Below are 20,850 nucleotides of genomic sequence, written 5' to 3' on the forward strand. Positions count from 1 at the left end.
TTGGAGGCAATAGCAATGAAAGTTTGCTGTTCTGATCTAGAAGCTTGCTTACATACAGACTTGGCACCAGGAATATGAAATTACAGCTGGCTCTGGGGATTTCCCAAACTGAGCTGGAGACACAGATGTAAATATGTGTCTGGAGTTTGCCTCCTCAATATGATAATGAAATTAGCTGAGCTTAGACTGAGCAGTGGAGAGTTCATCCTGGCACACATTAGTATTCTGTGCTGTAGCAATCTGGACACTTTTCTCCTGGCTTAGGTCCCTAAACTTCCTTCCTCTGGAAACTAAGGCATAGGCTGGGGAGAAAAAAGGGTGGGATAAGTATGAGAAATGGTTGGAGGTACTCAGACCAAAGAGCACAGTAAGACTCCTTAATCCACCAGTTTAAGTGTTGGTTATCCTAACCACAAAGCATGTTCTTTATGTTCACAAAGAAATATCTGCAAGCATCGGTACAAAAAGCAACTGCAATGCAAAGGAGAAAATACAGAATTCATACTCTTGCACAAGCTGACAACTCATTTTCAATAGCATACACAATGATTTCCACAGGCTCATGGAACTGCACAGGACTTTTTGCAGCTGCGGAAGGCTAAAGACAAGATGATGGAACCTTGAAAATCATTTGGAGGCCGGTGGCTTGCACTTGATATGTATGACCACAGTTATTGCTTCTGCGCAACTTCTACAGAGCTGAGGGCAAACATTTCCATTTGGAATGGATCCCGACTACTCTCAGAGCAAGTAATAGGTTGCTTTATCCAGAAAATATCCCAAAAGCAACATGGCCAGCTTTAAGGGAGATATTGTGTATGCTGTATTTATTTGCTTCTAGACCATAAGCAACTCTTTTAGGCACAGAATAATTTCTAAACCACATATGCTGACTATGAAATAAAAATATATATTCTGAGTTGGTACAGGACTATTAAAAGGATCGTCTGATTTTTTTTTCTTTTATTTATTTTTAAACTCTTTGGATGAAGCATTTGCTAAATTCATATTAATGTTTGCTCATAAAGAATTTACAGCTTATAGTAGACAAAGATTTAGGATCTTGATGTGAAATTTTATATCAATTTAAATATAATTCTCTCTTCTTGAGAATCCGAGGTAACTATATGCCATACAGCTAGCCTGGATTTTTTTTTTTTTTGTAGGTAAAACCTTTGACATAAGTACTGCTTTATGTTGCCTTAAATTTGAAATGCTAACAAAAGCTTAAACAGACACAGCATTTGGTTAATCTCACAAATGTTTACAAAGAAAAAAAAAAAAAAAGAAAAAAGAATACCACAACCAGCTTTCCTAACACAAAGTAAATATGTTTTTTATACTTTTAGAACAGGATGCAAACAAAAGAAACAGTTCATTTACAATAAGAAGATAAGCTCCTTTATCATTCTAGGAAAAAAAAAAAAAATCACAGTTCATGCATTGTTCTTTATTTTTCCTGCCACTCCTCATTCTTCTGCATATATTGTGTTGTGTAGGTTGGTACAGACATGGATTGAGATGCAGTAATTGCAGTTAAAAGCCCTGCAATTACTAGAACTTGGGGCTGGCTACTGAAGTCAGGGCTGGAGGATGCCTTGGTGCCTGGCGCACAGTGTAGAAAGGAGTGTCTATAGCTAGAAATAAGTACGTGCACTGGACCTGCCTGAAGCCCCCTTCCACCTCTCCTGGTTAATGCATGACAGACTACACCACTTGTGTATCAGAGAATTTATCTCAGGGAATCCAAAACCAGCTGACCTTTCCTTTAAAATAATTAATTATAACCCGTGTGTCAGAAATTAGCAGACTGTGATTACCCATTACCTAAAAGACCTTGCTGCCAGATACTCTGTCAAACTAAATGGATTTTTCTTGATAAAATGAGTTGTCATACAAGCAGGAAAAACAAAACAACAACCAAAAGCCAAACCAAACCAAACCAAACCAAACCAAAACAAAACAAACCAAAACAAAACAAAAAAAAAAAACAACAGGGCTGATAAACTCATTTCAGGTAAATAGAAGTCCTAAAGAAGTAAAAAGAGAAGAACTGCTAGCCCTCTAAAAGAAATTGGGCTCAGACACACATGACTTTGCTGGCTCATCAATTATCTCATGTGGTTTTTGATCCTAAAAGTTCACCTCTCATGGTAAAACCGTGGTCTTAGAAGGATGACCATTACCCTGGAATTCCCTCGCAGTAGGGCAGGATCGCCTAGTGTGAGGAGGAAGGGGGAAGGTGAGTATTGGGCTTCATCTCTGGGGTCCGAAGTCCTCTATGGTCAGGTAGTAAGCTCTGAAACTTGTAACCTCTGACACGCTTAAGCAAGCCACCCCAAGTAATACATCAGGTCAATATTAGAATCAACAAATAATAATAAAAAAAAAGCTCTTAAATCATAGTCCCATGGTAGTCCTGTTCATTCTTTATCAAAAAATGGAAATATGAAACTCACATGAGTAGTAAAATATTTCTAACCTCCCAGTTTTGTAAATAGGTCAAGAAATCATACTTCCCATATCAGTTGATATATCATACCTGATAAAGCAACAAGGATGCAGGAAAACTGTGAGTTTATATTCCCACCTTATGACCCTGGTTTTGATCCAGCAAAGCCTTTACCAAGCATATGCTTGAGAACAAGGAGTGGCTTCACTGGAGACAATTAAATTACCCACATGTCTAAAGCCAGGGGCATATTGAAGTGCTTTGCTCGATTCAAGCCCTAAGATCTAATCTGAAGAATGCAGAAGTTAACAGGTGTTTTCCAGCCTTCTTCAGTGGACTTGGAACTTAGTTAAGCTAAAACTGCTATTTCCAACGTATGTAAACTTTAGTTCTCTGTATGACTTCTGTACAAATATTTGTCTGTATAGTATATATATCTTCGATGGAATCTGCAGTGAGCATTGCAAAATCCTTGCTCTCCCATCGAGGATTAGCCCCCAACAAGGACAGATGTCCTCTGGTTGGGCAGAAGCTGAAAGTGAAAGCTTTGATGATAGGAAGTAAGAACATGCAGCTTACATTTAAAAAGAAGGGAAAGTCATATTGCTTTTTAAGTGAATTTGGATACATCAAAAATATACATACTTAGATGAGAAGCTGAAAGCAGCTACAAAGGGAATAAAGCTACAGGATAGTTTAGAAGCATACCAAAGAATTCATGCTAGGTTCTGTATATGCATATTCATATAAGCAACACTGCTATTAAAGGATCATTAAAGGGCTTTTTAATTGCTGTTAATAGATTGCTGTTGCAGTGTATGCATCAATCCTGGCACACAGGAATGGCACAACAGCAGCAAATCACCCTCTTTCCATCACCCCAAATCAGACCGGTAGGATTTCATACACCCCTGAAAGAAGGTGAATTCAGCTCCTTTGTACTGAATCCCTTCCACCTTGCTCTCCACTGTTGCTGCTGGCTTGTGTCTCTTGCTGTCTCTTGAGTCCCCTTGAGTGGTCTGGTTGCTCTGGGAGACCTTCTTGTCCAGCCTCAGTTTGCCCAGGCAAAGGCAAACGACGGTCTGAATACCTGCTGCTGGTCCACAACAGGCTGGATAAATACTGGGTCATACTGGGCTGCCTACTGGAAGGTCCCAGAGAAGTACTCGTAACATCTAGAAAAATAATACCATGATAGCTGGGCAGGATGAGCTTTTCAGGTATTTCTCTAAGTGTCAACACTTCTGAGAAAGTGCTGAGACATGAGAAGCTGAAAGAGACCAGACATGTTTAGCAGCATTCAACTGGGAAGCTAAGAAAGGTCCAAGTAGCAGTTGTTATACCAGCAAAGCCTTACAAATGTTTCCTGATTTTTAGTAGTCTTGGGCCAACCTTCAAGGCAGTTTTGTCTCTCTTCTTCCTGTATGACAACTGGTGAAAAGCAAATTAGCACCGTATTACGGAAGCAATCATTCTTGCAAAAAGTGTGTTAAAATAATCTCACTAGAAATGTAGCAAGATCTAAGACTTGAGGAAGAGACTAGGGAAACAATTCTCTTAAAGCAAGATCCTGAAACGGGAGGTTCAAAGACACTCGGAGGAATGCCAGCCTACCAGCAGACAATGAGCAGCATGGCTGGCAGGGCTCCAACGTGTTTATCAAGAGCTCATTGACAGAAGAATAAGGTGTTCTGCCTAACAAGTGCCTTGAAAGCAAAAGCAGTCTTGCTTTGAGCTGTCTATGAAAAATCACAAAAGGACAGGCATAAAATTTCTTGTCAAGCCCAAGGTGACCTAGGGTTAGCAAAGCCTGAATGTGGTAGGTGAAGGTAGGAATAATGTAATGTAATCTGGTGCAAGCCATAGGTGGGTACACATGGTCAATAGTTCCTCTACACTTGTGTGATTCATCTATATCAAGTGATCTGGGTGAAAACAAATTCGTTTTTGGTAGAGTTTGCAAACAATGCTTAATGAGTCAAATACTGATTAAAGTTGTGCTGATGGTGAAATAAACTGTGCTTGTTTAATGCTTTAGAGATTTTTTACAGTTTGTAGAAATGGGAATTTTGCATGAATATCAGTTGGTCTGAAAAGAGTTCAGGGATGGAAACCCAAAGTTTGGTACCTAGAAAAATATGGTGCTTAAGATAGCAGTGGTGATACAGCAAAGGCACTATGTCTTTCCTTAATATCTGGGGTTATTTTCACAGCACAGGCAAATTTCCATGTCTTTTTCTCTATTCAGTTTTAAGATGAGATACTGTCAAATTGGAAACTTCAGAAATGGGTTACAGGAATGAAAGGAAGTCAGACCTGCACACCTGATGGCTAAAAACAGTGTACTCATCTGAGAGAAGTTATAAGCTGACTTGACAGCCTATAAGCACAGACAGGAGGAAGATTTTGATGATAAAAGACTATTATCAGGTATACAGGAAGCGAAGGATGAAAAATGAAAGTTATTCATTTTTTCTCAGCAACATAAACAGGATTTTCATGAAATGAAAGTTTTAAAACATGTAGTGATTATAGCAGAACAACAACAAAAAAGAGACAGGTGCATAGTCTGTAAAACTGAATCCTTATGAACTTTTCGTGAATTATGTATTTTTTACTAAGTGATTATTAAACCCACACAGACTTCAACTTCAGCATTTACTCTAAGGGGATTGTGGAATTATGATGTGATGTACTACAATTTTGTTATTGTTTTTCCTGCTGAATTCTTTGGAATGAACACATCCAAAAGCTAAATTAATTATTAATAGTACTCAGAAATACACAGTACGTGGAGGTATGTGAATGACAAATTCTCTTGCTACCACTCCAAAATATCTAAAACTCTGTGAATAGTTTAATTGACTCTTACAACAAATAAGCCCCAAATTGTTTAGCTTATAGTATAGCCAAATTTTATTTACTATTCCAAACTTTCTAAATGTAATCTTAAAACCATAGGCTAAATTCTTTTATCTGGTGATCACTCTCATGTGGGAATGAATTTTCTATTGCTTGCTATCATCCATAGCAAAGTATTTATTTTTAAAACATAGGTAGGCCACAGCTTATTATTTCTTTCTGAAAAGAGGTTGCAGGAGTAAGAGAAAGCAGAGTATTTGATTAGCACTCTAACATTTTTCACTTGTGAAAGCATTTTGCACATATGAAAGTGGTCACATACTCTTATCACAGTTACTCAAATCAAAGCCTGAACAGTCCCACAAGAACAGCAGGTGGCTTTTGATTTGTTAGAAAATACTTCTTTTAGTTAAGGAGAAAGAAATGTTGCAATTGATCCAGCTTTGATTAACATCTGAATGTTAAGAGGTTTTAATAGTGGTATTTCCAAGTACCTTTGGTTATCTTGCAGTACACACAGTAGCATTAAATATGCATATCCAACGATCTGGCAAGAGATCTCTAAGCTATTAATTCCTTGTTTTCTATTCTAAGCATGTTCCAGCCCCCTGATAGAAGAAATGATTGGTGTGCATTCCTCCCACTCCTGAAAATTACCTGGACTAACTGTACAGTTCTGCCTACAGCTTACCTAGCAATACTTGAATTTTGTCAGAAGGACATTTTTTTCTAATCATAATGCTTCCGAGTAATACTTGATTCTGGGCTCAACTCTTTACTCAGGTTGGTGCTGTACAGAATCAAACTTTGCCAGCTGGCAAAGTTTCAGTAATTTCTTCAGAAATTTCAACATAAGTGCATTTGAGTTGAGCAAGCTATTTTTCTAGACTTAAATTGCTCAACATAAACGCACCATAAAACATTTGCTTTCAGGTTCTACAACGAAGCACTTGCGGAGATCTTCTGGGGACGTGGAGCTCTTTGGGAGCCACACGTTACACAATGGTGAGTAAAGGCTTCGCTTTTTTTAAAAGGAAGGTACAGATCACTATATGTTTTAAAACCGCAAAAGAAGGATATTTGAAAGGTCCACCTAATTATGCCTATATCTACATCCCTATTAGATATGGATGTATTCCATTAAAAACTGACAGAAGATGCAAAGAAAGACACATTTATGAAGATTACTGTGAATTTGGGTTTTGCTTTGTAATGATTTGGAAAAAAAAAAAAAACACACAAAAAAACAAACAACTACATATATCTCTCTGGGTATTTCTCCTGCTGTTATCCTTTTCTCAGAATCGTTTGTGATAATATTCAGAATTTTGTAAGGTATAGATATGAAATAAAGCATAAAGCATAGCCTCTTTACAAGAAAAATGTATAATACAGTGTACTCCTTCTGTTTTTCTCTTTTTTCTCTTATCAAGCAATGTCCTGTTTCAGCTTTTCAAGCCTCCAAATCTGTTTGCAGAATCTGAATCAACAGTTAGGTATTGCTAAATAGATAGACAAAGCCCTATGGCCCAGTTATCCTCTAATTTGTGCTCACCTAGTCCCCAAAACTACAGACATCAATTACTACCTCTGACAATAGTCTAGGGAATGGCATAAGTTTTAAAGAAGAGTTAGCAGTTTCTTTAATACATGTAGATTTGGAGATGAAGGAAGAAATTATCATCTACTTATTTCTCTGCTAAGCTTTTCTTAGGGCTTGTCTTGTCTGTAATCAGTTGGAAAAGATTTTGTTGGACAAGGTGATCTGGCACCTCATTTCACATTAATTCATCCAGTTGCAAAGGCCATTAAATCCAGTTCAGAAGATCTTGCTCTGCAAGATGTGACTGGTGGCATTCCCTTTTTAAGAGAGCAAACAAGCAAAAAGTATTCCCTGATGTGCCTTGCTCTTGAAAACCCAGAACAACGCAACCCTTATGTTGAACTAGAAATCCTTGGCATTATTGTGACATTAATAAAGTAACCTATTTTTTAATAAAGGGTATTGTTTCTGGCACTGCTCATTGATATCTTCTGCGCTCAGCCTGATTATATGTGGGACCTTTACTGCTAGCTAACTGTTACTTAGCTGGTGTACCCGTTGGTTGTTCCAGAAAAAGGTCAGTTCAGAAGTGGTTAGACAACACACACTTCCCCTTCTCTTTCTGTTCTGATCCAATAGAGGGTCCAGAACTTTGCTCTTTAGACATAGGAGTGTGCCCAGTTTCACCTAACTGACATTTCTTTGAATAGCAAGATAAGGACAGATGTTGGAGCAAACTAAAGACAAAACATTCACAGAAGACAGCCCAGGACAGCAAATGACAAATTTTAGTCAGTACTATAAAGACATGAGTACAGCACTCAGACCTCTGGTAGAAGTAGCCTGTGCAGCTGCAAACTTCTGCATCAGTTCAGAGGAAGCACCACCACCAGCATGCTCTGGACAACTAATATAAAGCAGGCAGCTTTAGTTAAATTGTTTAGTTAATAATAATGTCTCCTTAATAATTATTATTATTTTCCCTTTAATTAAATTAAACTTACCTCAACTTGAGAGTTGTTCTTTACTTTACTTCTCCCCTTCCTCATCTAAGGAGGGGGAGTGAGAGAGCGGTTGTGGTGTTTAGCTGCCTAGCACGGTAAAACCACCACAAACGTACAACACAGGGATTCTGCCCCAAGGCACTAATTTGTGTCTCTTCCCTATCTGGCCACCTATTTCACAAAACTTACCAGAATCTAATCTTATAAGACCCCAAATTTTCCAAAATTTTGGTGAAATTGCTGTGCTCAGAAGTGATGCTGGGATGCTACACAGACAGTGATTTACAGGAGAAATAGCTAAATCTGACTCAAAGGCAATAAATAAAGCACTAATAAGAATCTGACAGGGCTTTTAAGTCTGCGCTACTGTGGAAGCTTTTGGTGATTTATAGAGCTTGGACTTTGACAGGGAGCCATGCTACAGACACATTTATATTACACCATTTTGTCTCTTCCCACACAAGAAAAATGCAGTGAAGTATCTAGAGTTCCCTTTTCCAACATTTTCGTGTGCACATAAGGTTCTTTCTAGCTTTTGTTTCAGGTTCAATGACTTAGCTTCTCAAAACAAAGATAATCAAAGTTGAATTAAATTCATGCCATGTGCTCCATGTCTCTTTTACAGAAAAGCTTTCTCACGTTCCTTCTTGCAATGGGCATCATTGTGACACTTGGTGATGCATACTGCTTTACAAAAATAAACAAGCCAGGGGAGTCTGACAAAGGTAAGAACAGGGAAAGTGCTCTCACTTGATAGTTTTTTGTTGGCTCAGCTCTATATAGAACTGCTGGGAAGGGCCCAAAATATCGGGGAGGTGGAAGTTGTCAGAAAGACCTGAATAAGATGTTCCACCACTAAGGTTCCAAAACTAGGGAAAAATGGAATTTTCACCTGGACTGGGTATAGTTGCAGCAATACTACTGCTATTGGTGGTGGGTTGCTAGTGCTGTGCCAGCACACAGAGCTGCTGCTGGAGTTGAGAGCGTTTCTGATTGCAGTGTGGTTCTAGATGGCAAATCTGGCTGTTTGGTTGCTCACTTTCACCCCAGGTCTGTAACACTGAAACTGTCTCTAAGAAGAAGAAACAAGTTCAGGCTCTCAAAATCGTCCAGGTAACAGCCAGGAGGACAAAATGACTTCTGTTTAATCATTATCAGGAAAAACATTTTCAGAAAATATACAGGCATTTTTAAACCTTTCATCTTTAATGTGGAGGCTTAAAGAACATCTTTTGTTTTGTTCCTGTGTTATGCAGGCTGTGTCCTGGATGGAAAAGTGTACCCATTTGGACATATCTCAAGGACAGATGATTGCTTCCGATGCACCTGCACCCAAAGCCAAATATCTTGCTGCTCCCTGTAAGTCTGAACTCACTGGCAGCATCATTGCCCATAGGAAGACCACAGGTTTCCATCTGCTGGGAATAAATGAGGCTCTAAAGGCACAAGAGAGCCTTTCCTCTCACAGAGGGATAAAAGCCACATACGGCTTCAGATGACTTGACTCCTTGGCTGTGGTTACCTTAGTTCACTTTCTGCTGACTGGGGGTGGACACAGGCCCTTCCAGGCACATCCAGTTGGTGCTTGCCTTTAATGCTAAGCCACCTGTGAGCCCCTCTTACACTGTAGTTAAGTAGAAAGGAGTTCATTCCACAAGCTGCTTAAGTGCAGATCCTCTAGAGAAATCATGATGATCTGAATCCCTTTTCAGAGATGCTTTTCTTCACTGAACATGCAGACATTAGAGTGGCATGGCTCTGCTCTGAAGTATCTCTTTCCAACATCCTCTTTTCCTCTTATCCCACCTTCTCAAAATACCAAAATGTCTAGATTATGATCATTGCCTTTTCTCAGGTGACACCCACTTTCAGGAAATGGAAACCACACTCTAAGCATACTGAAAATAATGAAAATTGATGGAAAAGAGATAAAACATGCTGAGACCATGCTTATCTCACATTGTAGAGTGCTGTGCTAAAAGAATTCCCATACTGGTACATCTACATGTCATTGCAGAAGGACATCTGCTGAGGTGCTGGAAGCTGTAGCTGTGGGTGCTCAAGCTAGCTAGGTTGGTCTAAGCCACAGTTTCAGAGATTTCTGACTCTGCACTAGTTCGGTAGTTCAATATATAGTCACCAAAGCACTGAATTATTGAATCTTTTATTGCTTTCAGTCTAACTTTTTTTTCTTTTTTTTTTCCTCCTTCTTTTTTTTTTTTTTTTTTTTTTTTTTTTTTTTTTTTTTCTGTTTATCAACGGTAGCTTTCATACTCCTGTTGGTTATGACAAAGAAAAATGTAAAATTGTTTTCAACAAGAGAAGCTGCAACTATGATGTTGTGGAGAAGAATGACCCCTCCAAGGAGTGCTTTGTCCACAGTCGTGTGGGTTAACAATGCACCTGCTCCAAGCCTACAGACGCTTTGCCATCAAAGATGCTCAAAGACATGGCAGATCTTATGAAAGAGAGTGCTTCAGCAGCTCACTTTTAATCTCCCAATTATTCTAATTCAGTAAACAAGATGCATAATCAGATACAAAGTCTTATTTCTGTCATTACTTGTTTTGGTATCACTGAGCTTTGTTGAATGCAATAAATCCAGATGAAACATCCAGAAATGCTTCATAATGATGGCTCTTTTTATGTAATAATCCTGGGGAACATCACCTTCTTTGAGAGAGGAACGCATTTGTCTCAGTACTTCAATGTGCCATACACCAGTGCCCTGGCAGAAGCTGCACTCATGCTTTGCAGCTTCTGTTCTTGCCAAGCATCAGAGCAGCCATATTAGCTCCCCATGTGTCAAAATTTAGAGGGGAAGCACTGTTTGGGATATGCTCTGCCACAACTCCTACACCAGGCACCAGGCCTAGGGAATGGAGGAGGACACTGGACCAGATTCCTTTCAGTATGCTCTCTCCTTCATGTCACAATCTCTGAGGGTAACCTTTCAATATCTTGTTAGTGACTGGCACAGCTGGATCCCACCTGCCAGACACTGAGAATCCACAGAGTTTGAAGAGAACCCAATGCCAGCATAATCTTAGCTGTCTCAAGGTATGCTCTTGGGATGCAGAGCCTGTGTCACATCTTTGCCAGAGCTGGACATGCACATGAACTGTCTACTGCCAAGATCCAGAAAACACCTTGCTAAATTAAACATACACTCTCCTACCACTACTACCAAAGCCAGAAGTGCAAGCCTTCAAACTACAGTGTAATTCTTTGGGAGGGAGTCACACTCAGCCAAGCTAACAAGCCTTTCTATTATGTAGTAGGCAAAACACCAGCAATTACAAATCAAGTAGAAAGCATCAGATTTTTGAGCCATTGTCTTCCTATTATATCTTCTTTCTTCTGGGGCAATGTCTGCTGAGTAGAGGGAGACACATTTCCCCCTGGCTCATTGCCATATTTCAGCCAGACTTCGGACACAAGGAGATAGAAGAGGCTGCGGAGAGAAGCAACCAGTTTTCTTTCACAACCTGCCACTCCTCTGACAGTTAACTCGCGGATCAGCCCAAAGCCAGGGACTCACTTTCCAAGGCAACATCCTTTCCACCTGCCCTGCTCATTCTGGGGGGACCTAGTACCTAGGTCTGCTGCTGTGAGCATTCAACAATGGTCTGCTTCAGTTTGACAAACTACTTTCTGGTTCCAGTTCACAGGAACTGCAGCCAGGCCAGCCAGGGAGTAACAAGCTGTAAAATAAAATGGACCTTGTAGCTCAGACAAGTACACACTGTGAGTTCCTAAGTCCCTAAAGCATTCATGAACTGCCCGTGGAGGTCATCTGCACTGCTGCAGGAGTTTTGGCAAGACCCATGCTGCTAAAACCCATGACCTCTGAAAAATCAGTGAGGATGACAGATCATTGCCCTTTTTCTCCTCCTCCCTCTCTCTCTCGCTTTTTTCTCCAGCAACATCACCACCCAATAGCAGTCACTATTCCTCTCCACAGCCCCCTCTGACTTGCTGCCAGGTGTCCTCCTCCAAGCTCCACTCCTGAAGCCTGTACACACTGCACTGCTTAATGGTTCTTGCCCACACTGCAAAGAGAGCTGGGTCAGCTCCTGGAGACGTGCTGAGCCACAGCTTCCTCATGGCATAGGGTTTTCTTCTATGAGCAGGTAGTTCTTTGCTAATAAGAACCAGGGATTTTCTTCCTGAATACTTCCCACTAAAACGAGCGAATCTGTGTGCCTAAATATGTTCACCATGCACATTTGCAATAGATCTAGACTTAGCATCCATCACATACCCTTCAGATGGGAAAGCAGAGGGGAGTTAATCTTATTTTCCACTTCTGACAAGGTATAAATTGTGTCTTCCCAGCTACTGCTCCATGTTCTATCTTCTGGAAGGAAAAATGGTAAACACTGCAGTCCTTGTTAATTCAAATACAGCCTGCAGGTTCTAGGACCAATTTGGTACTGGAGAATCTCCAAGATAGCAGAGAGGTGGAAACAACCTTCTGACTGACAGGGTAGGTTGCAAGGACAAGTTACAGACCAATGCAGCTGCGTGCTGGAGTCCTGTGTAACACATTGAGAATGTCTTTTCTGGGTTTTTAATGTAGCCATCGGAACAATAAGAGTCTCCTCCTGTAAAACTCAAACTTGGACTTTTGCTGAATGACACTTACACTGGGCTGGAATTTGGGGAGGTAAAATCCTGTCTGCATGAATGGACAAACTAACACAAAATTAATGAGTGGCTGGGATTTGACAAGGGAAATAGCAAGAAAAACATGCTGCAAGGTGAGTTAATCCACTGTGTACCACAGTTTCACCAAGGGCAACCTTTTCCTGTATAGTGTAGGAAGTGCTGAGCATTGCTGCTTTCTGCCTTGCCACCATTTGCCCTCTGTACTGGAACAATAGCTTCATTTCTCTTGTTCCTTTTTCTTTTCTTATCATGACACTGCCTTACGCTCCCCAGACAGCAGGTGTTCTTCTGCCTGTTTCATTTGAACAGCTGTGCTATGCCCTGACACTAGCTTCTGCTTCCCTGTCCTGCCTGTGAACCCATTGCCAAGGCCACCTCAAACCCAGTTTCCTGCTACATGCAAAGCTCCTGCCTGGGGCCTCCCAAATCCCTGTGTTTCTGCAGTCCAGAATTTTGGATTCTGCCTATCACTGGGGATAGAATTTCAGCCACTGATGGGCTTCTAACAGAATCTCCCACTAATTAATGGCCTACATCTGCCCACAAATAAGAGACCAGGCAACAATACCCCCCCAAAATGCTGCTTCTGCACAGTCTCTTGTCTCCAGAACTGATTTAAAAAAAAAAAAAGTCTGTGGTTAAGCGGTGTGTGGTTTGAAAACACACACATCTTCCAGGGTAAGTGCACTGTTTAATGATACTTCACAGTCATGAAGAGTCTGTTGTGTTGTAAAAGTGAGCATTCTTAGGTAGGACAGAGATCCTTGCTTGGCCTAAAATAAATTGTCACCTTATGTTCATTCAGCAGAGGTACTGGCTTCTCAAGAAAACCTGTGTCAAACTCTGCTGGCCATTAATAAAATCAGATGGATTTGTGGAATGTTTTCTCTGGCGTTGTTTTTGGTAAATTGCCTATGAACATTGTTTTAAAGCTTTCTTATGGCTTCATTTGAGATACCTCTTTTTGGGAAAAACATCCAAGCAGTTTGCAAACACTGGTATTACATTCTTAGCCTTTTAAAGTCCTCTGCACTGTGGGCTGGATATCAGTCAATAATTCCATGTTTCTGTAAAATTGCTTCCTGTGAAGTTGAAGAAAATGTGAGGGGCCAGAAATAGAGTCGGTTCAGCTTTTTCCAGCATGTACATTTGCATATGATTTTTTTTTTAAACTTGACCTTTACCCCTTGATTTAAGCATGTTATTCCTCAAGTTGCAGATGGAAGGCACTGTATGTGGCTACTAGTACTTTGCATATCTTTGTTGTTTCATTATCCATTTCTCATCTTGCATTCCTTTATTATTCTTAGTGAAGTTCTTTATGCCAGGTAAAACATTCTCAATGTATTTACGGCCATAACCATGGATAGATCTCAGTAGCTGCAAGCTTTGCAGGACAGACAGCAGGTTTTATGCAAAACCTGCTTCATAAGAAGTGGCAAGATGGTGAATGGAGACAGGGCTGGAAGAGATGATATCCCGAGTCATTGAGCACTGTTCTTTACCATTGCAAAATATGCATCATGCTATCACTTTCACAAGCTTAGAGTAATGTCCAAGTCCTACCCTACAGGTGCTTCCCCTTTTCTTTCTCAAAGAGAGGGAAAACAATTCTTCTAGCACAAGTATGCTTTCACTGTTAAAATGCTTCCTATAAACAGTCATAGGCACTGTGTGTGTGCTTCTTTACAGCAGTGTTTCCTGAGCTTCCTTCTTGCCTTTGGCTTCTTCACATCACTATGCAATGTATGCTGTTATTATAAACTACATAGCCCAGGAGCAATTCTGGTGAAAATTGCCAGAAGAGCCACAACAGCCCTCTTTAGGTTACTCTTTTCTAGTTGTTGCCTACTGGAAACAGAGAGAATGTATACATGTAGAGAATAGGAAATTGGATGAAGCAGGATTTTATACATTACAGTTGAAAACAGCAGAGAAAGAAAAGAGAAAACATCCAGACAGCCAAGATATCCCATGAGTTTGACTGAAGCACTCTGTGGCTGCCCTCCCCACCCCAGACTGTTATGAGTCCATGCAGCAATAATATCCAAGCAATGAGTTTTTATCTTCGTGGAATCAGTGACTAACAGATTTTAAAAAATGGAAACAAGCTCAAGTCTCTCAAAATAGAGCTGAAATATAGTGCAGGTAGAATATAAACAGAATTAACTAATTTTTCCCAAAAATGGCCCTGGCCCTAAGATTGCTGAGTTAAGTAATTGACAGCACAAAACTGAAGTTAAACAGGAATATTTCCTTTCATTTGTGCATACGTTACAGATTATGTTAAAGGTGGAAGGCTGCCTGAGTTTGGCACCATCTGGAAGACCAAAGGAGTACTTCCAAAGTCAGTGTAGCCAGACGGGAATCTGCTGTTGCACCACGTAAGTTCCACCAAGCCAAATGCACCCATGGCAGGAATGGCAGCAACACTCCCACCTGTCTCCCTTCTCATAGCTGACTGCTTAGGTCACACCTCCATCAAAAATCTTTGCTTTTTCACGGACTTATGATCTTCATTTGCTTAATCAACTGCAGAGTTTGGATAACGATCTGTTTTATGGAAATACTGTGTTTTCTCATTTCTGGAATAAGCTTTTCTTTGATTTTCTGGTTCGCAGAAGATTTCTAAGATATTTTTGTTACCACATGGCTTGAACTGAAAATTAGCTGTGTAGGAAATACTGCATTTCCCATAAATTCAAGCTCTTTTTTTGGCTGACTGTGCCACTCTTAACCATTCTGTTTTTCTGCTCCTGGACTTTTAACCTTGCTGCCATAGTATTTGTGGTTATCTTCCCCAGTGCTGCCCACACTGCAGAGACAGAGGTAGCCTTCTTGCAAACACAGCCTGGGCTTTACAGCTTGTCCTTTAGATCTTCTTGTCTTTATGTTCTTTACCTAGCACTGATCCTTTATTTTTGCGATCATGATAGGACAGGATTTTCTGGGCCAGCTGAAGAATTACCATGCATTTTAAAACATGTGCCTTCGCAAGAGGGATCTTTGCTTTCCCACAGAACTAAACGGGAAATAATGAAGTGTTTCTCACCTTCCTGAAACTACATTGAATTCAAACTGAAATTTGGCCCAGTGATAGGGACTCTGTTACGTATGGAAGGAGAAAAGGGTGTTCAAGTCAGGGAAGAGATGATGTTGTTGACTCCAGCTTAAGCCTTCCAGCTTGAACTGAGACTTCAATTCAAATTTTTGCTCTGCCAGATACCATCCTGGTAAAGCCATTCACACCATCAGTCTTTTGACTATAACATTTATACATCTCTTTGACAATGCCTAGAACAGGAGGGATCTGAGGGCACAGGTTTTGAGGTTTGTGTGTGTATAAGCCTCAGAGTTAACAAAAACATTCCCACCAAGAGAAAACTTCCTTCTAACAGATTTACTGTGTCAAAAGCTCACCATATTCTTTATTGCTGTTTAACTATACTTCTCCTTAAACAATTGTCTTGTTTCACATGCAAATGTGGAAGACATCATTCAACAGTTCTAAAGCCAACATACACTACACATAGCGTTGTCCACTTAAGATCACCATGAATTTATTTGTAAAGTGGTGTTTACTTATGATCTGTGAGCTGATATGCCTCACACTTCCTCTTGCTTTCTCCCTTCGAATTGCAGTGCCAGTCAACTTCACATATCCAGTGAGTAAAGCAGTGACTTGTCTTCCATAGGGAGTACAGCACATAGTCTCTCCCCTGCAGAAAGCAGAGCATTCTAAAGAAAGTGAGGGTGGTACTGAAATGGTGTGCTAAGAAACAGGGTTCCTGGGCTGCTTTCTTTTTATCTTGAAGTTGTTCTTGGATGTTAACTTTTTTTTTTTTTGGTTGTTTAAGAACTTTACTGCTCTGAAATAATGCTGTATTTCTCTGTTGACTGCCTACCACTGAAAAATACAGACAAAAACAAGGGTGATGGGGGGTGCATTACCCTAGTTATCTCAGTGGTCATCAGTGACCTGTATTCAGAAACTCCAGGTGAGGAATGACCAACTAAAATAGTGAGATAGATCTTCAAGAAAGCCTCCAAGATTTCCCCTTCCCCCCCTCCCTGGGGAAGGCACAGGATACTCTGTTCATCAGTGTGAGTGCAAAGAGGGCACAGAACTGGGTGGAACACGGATATATTCTTTGAATGTTTTTAAGAAGAAATAAACTGGTTGAGTAGACAACAGGAAATTTCAACAGAGTAGTATCTGCTGTAGATATCTGTTCATTCCCCACGGCATCTATCATCCTGCACACAAGCAGCATGAAGAAATGCAACATAGTATGGGCCATATACATGTACGACGACCTCAGTAAGCATAAATGAATGGACTATACTTCAAATTTGCTATTCTGAGCAGTGTCAGAAACACAGCATGTTTTAAGGGTCACCTGAGGTGATCCTGCAAACTGAGGTGATCATGCAAAAAGCTTCTTCACTGTCCCTAGGCACTGCACAGGCTTAGACAGATCAGACCCTGCTGCATTCCAAAGAGGCTTGCAAGAGCCTCTCTCCATTCCTGGCATAGCTTGTGCCTAAAAATCAGGGAAGGGCCCTGCAATGGGGACGGCTGGGCAGTCCACACTTGTCTGAAAGGTTGACAGACTGCACACACCCATTTTGTGTTTTTTGGAGTTAGAGCAATAAACACATTCTCTGTCACTCAGCACCAAACCAGCAAGTTCAATGGGTCTTGGCTGTAACAGATTCCACAGGTTTCACTCCCGCACACCTGCGTCACAATTTGCAGTATGTCTGGTGGTGAGTTTTGTTCACATACGAAACCTGCTGCAGGACATCCATCAAGCAAAATGTTGTGTGCAAGCTTCCACACTATGAAAGGAGAAAAAATATAAATGACTCACTAAGACTAACAGAATCAAGATGATATAATTTGATGGTCCTTTTCTTACGAACTATCACAGAATACTTCCTCCTTTAACCTTTCTAACTCCCACAGCCTTCTCAGCCAAGGTCAAATAGTTACTTACCCACCACGTAGAAATTGCAAAGTACAGGCAAGCAAATCAAGTACCTGCCCTCAGCCATCTCAGATGCAAGCAATTAGGTCAGGCAACATAGCGACAGGACAATGGAAGGAAGAATGTGAACTCTCTCCATCTTCACTGTAACCAACACAAACGAAGGCCTTGGCCAAGGACCAGGATATATATTTTTGTTAACCTACAGAGTCTTTTATTTCCTTCAATAGAACAATGCATCTGGTCTGGAATACCTTCTCTGAAAAATTATCCCAGACCACAATGACACTGTGAAATTGGTTTCATATATGTTTGTGACACTTCCAAAGTGGATATTTGTACTCTGCTGATGTCAGGAAAGAAATTTCCAGTACCTATGCTCATGGACTAACATGTTCTGTTGATTTATTAATGATTAGAGCTCAAGGACATTAACCATGTGGCTGTGGTACTAGTCATTTCAGGACAGTGTATACATTGATGTTGCCAAATCCAGCTTATTAATTATAAGCTGATTCTGGGCAGTTTTATCAAACCTAAGAATACCTGAAAACTCTGTAGGTCTTTTCTCCCATCCTGAAGAAAGATCTTGTAACTAAAGAAACACAAACACCGGAAGAAAAAAAAAAGGGGGAGGGGGAGCAGGGAAGTTACAAAAACACTGTCTTCTCATGCTGCAGTGAGAATTTACCCAGCCTACCAAGTTGAAAGCCAGCAAAGGTTGCCCCTATGAGTTGTCACACTGTGACATGCATTGCAATAATGCTGGCTTTCTCAAATGGGCATCCTGAGTGAGCTCTCAACTCTGGATTTGTGTAGAAGTGGAGTAGTCACCCCAGCATGGAGTTAACCTCAACTGTCAAATCCACACAATGAGGCAAAAGAGTTAGGCAGCCAGACTAGCTGAAGTATTGCTAATTGTGTAGCCCTGTTAACAAGAAACCTTCCCATTCCTATCAGAGCTACACAATGTGCAATACCTGAATGATCTAAACCAAAACTAAGCAAAAGAGATCTGTTCTTGACTCCTTCGTTATCAAATTACTGATAGTGAAAAATTAAGAGTGTCTGTCCTGACACTGCCTACCGCACACACAGAGGGCCTCAGCACTTGGGTCTTCTAAATGATGGAAAAGTAAATACTGAAGAAAATAGTCATCTAGCACCTTTTTTTTTAAGGACTCATAGATGCCAGCTACTCTTCACAGAAACCCATCTTTCCACATAATCCTTTCAACCACCACTGCTTTTCCACAAGAGCCCTCCTTCATATGATGAACAAGAAAGATGAAAAATTGCTCAAAATCTGTCTCTTAAAATCTAGATGGTTCAAATTAAGCATGAAAATATTGGTGTGAGCAACAGCCACAACCACACAGTCCCTAATGGGTTTTTCAGTGCATTAAATATTCCTCTCAGGCTTGAAATTCCTTCTGAAGTACCTCCAATAGCTCCCTTCTAAATGTGGAGTGGAACAAAAGCCACACCTATTTCATCAGTGCCTTTCAGAACCAAACGTTCCTGAGTATAATTGGCTTATTTTAATAATCTCCACTGCATGAGGTCATTTTGCAGAAACCTTATTGGAGTTATTCATGTATGTTCAGTTTGCTCAAGAACTGGTATCAGAAGTTGCCTCTCTATATAAGTTCTTGGACAAGATGAACTTCCTTCAGGCTGGCTCCTTACTGGAAACCTCATAATTCTACAAGAATGGTGAGTCCCTACATCTTACATTGTAAATGACAATGATATGTTGCCACAGATTTTAGAAGAGGTTCTGCTGGGTTTTTCTGAGTATTCAGAATTCTAAATGACTCAGAGAAAGTAGAAACTGTGTTTTTAAGAACAAAAGTCAGAAAGATAAGTACAGGCAGGTAAGAACCCTGGATAAAAGATTCCAGGATTTACAAGGAAGGTGTCATCTAACAGGACTCCAGTTGAAAGTTTTTATTATAACTTTCTGTTTTCAATTCCTGTAATGTTTATATGAATGTTTAGATGTAATCACTTTTCTGGCAGAAAGCAACTGTTTTGCCTCAACCTAGCACTGGCCTTCATTTTCATGAAAAGTTTGGGTAACATACAAGTGCTTAGTTAAACTCAAAAAATGTTATCTTGATTTTTAGTCATTTTTCAGCTCAAATATAGCAGAGTTCTCCCCACAAAAAATAACTCATCTCTAAGTACTAGAATCTTGTTTTCTTCTTTCAAGAAATAAAAAAATATTTGACGGAGATATGCTTAAAATCTTGATCCAACACCTACTGCTTAGTATGACTGCTCACAGCTCTATAGTGTACTCATAGGCTTACCAGACTGATACCTACTACCTGATAACTAATACCATTCTAGCAGGGTTCTGCAAATCTGTACCAAAATACTGCTTTCTGGGGCCAGACCATAAACAACATCAGCAGCTTTCGGCTTATTTTTCTTTGTAATTTTTTCCTGTTTCAAGACTATCTGATCCCTTCTATGACAGAGTTTGGTCTACTGGGAAAGCTAGAAATGAGTACAGATTGTGAACACAGAGGACATGTTAATATTTTGTACTTGACTTGCTTATGGTGACCAGATGCTCATACCTATGCGTCACTGCAAATGTTATGGAAACAATGATCACAAAGTTTGCATTATTTAAATAACTATTGTCTTTGTAGATTTCCTGTTCTCCAAATAAGTCCCTTGTTTTCAGTGCCCAGATGATTGGTTTATTTTCTTTAACTTGTCCCTCCACCTCCATCAAACAAGCTGGTGATTTTTAACCTCACCTTTGTAAAACTGAATGCTTGTTTATCCCTCCTTCCATATCTAAGGTAAGACTTCTTTTTCTAAGAAGTCATCAGTTCTACTCTCTCTGACAGAGAGAGAGAAACAGTGTTTACTTCTCGTCTATCTTTTCTCTTACCAAGATTTTAAACTCACAGATAATTCCATCCCAGAGTTCTTGCACTTATTTCTCTCATGTCCTCACTGAAAGCCATTCAAACATTTCAGTCTAACATTGAAGGATGATGGACTAACCGAGGAATTTAAGTTAAACTTTGTCAACAGCTTTTTCTGAAATTTTATAGAATATAGAATTATCTAGGTTGGAAGGGACACCTGCAGGTCATTTAGTCTAAACTCCTGCTTAAAACAGGGCCAGATCATGAAGGTTTAACTTTGAGTAAAGTTCTTCAGCTCATTCCTTCAATATTAGGTTGAAACATCCGCTCAGTTCTTCAGACTCCAGTGAAGAAGATTTTTTTTTTTAAACAAATATGCAGTTAGTGGCAGAGACAGTTGGTGATCAATCCTATGGAGAAAATAATTACAAGAAAA

At 40.1% G+C, this 20,850-nt stretch overlaps 1 protein-coding gene across 1 annotated transcript; it reads left to right on the top strand.

Annotated features, from left to right (window-relative positions):
• The first annotated feature begins 6,078 nt into the window (after positions 1-6,078).
• LOC116491442 (beta-microseminoprotein-like) lies at positions 6,079-10,478 on the top strand. The gene is made up of 5 exons (XM_032191394.1): positions 6,079-6,097; positions 6,248-6,319; positions 8,487-8,586; positions 9,118-9,220; positions 10,127-10,478. Exons 2-5 carry the CDS (start codon positions 6,317-6,319, stop codon positions 10,254-10,256), a joined length of 336 nt encoding a protein of 111 aa, XP_032047285.1. The 5' UTR covers positions 6,079-6,097; positions 6,248-6,316; the 3' UTR covers positions 10,257-10,478.
• The last annotated feature ends 10,372 nt before the right edge of the window (positions 10,479-20,850 follow it).

Source organism: Aythya fuligula, chromosome 7 (assembly GCF_009819795.1).
Source record: "Aythya fuligula isolate bAytFul2 chromosome 7, bAytFul2.pri, whole genome shotgun sequence".
Lineage (NCBI taxonomy): Eukaryota > Metazoa > Chordata > Aves > Anseriformes > Anatidae > Aythya > Aythya fuligula.

Excerpts from the sequence above, each read along its gene's own strand:
- LOC116491442 (XM_032191394.1), top strand. Across the intron at positions 8,587-9,117 it reads GCCAGGGGAGTCTGACAAAG|GCTGTGTCCTGGATGGAAAA; the intron begins GTAAGAACAGGG and ends TGTGTTATGCAG. Across the intron at positions 9,221-10,126 it reads CAAATATCTTGCTGCTCCCT|CTTTCATACTCCTGTTGGTT; the intron begins GTAAGTCTGAAC and ends TATCAACGGTAG.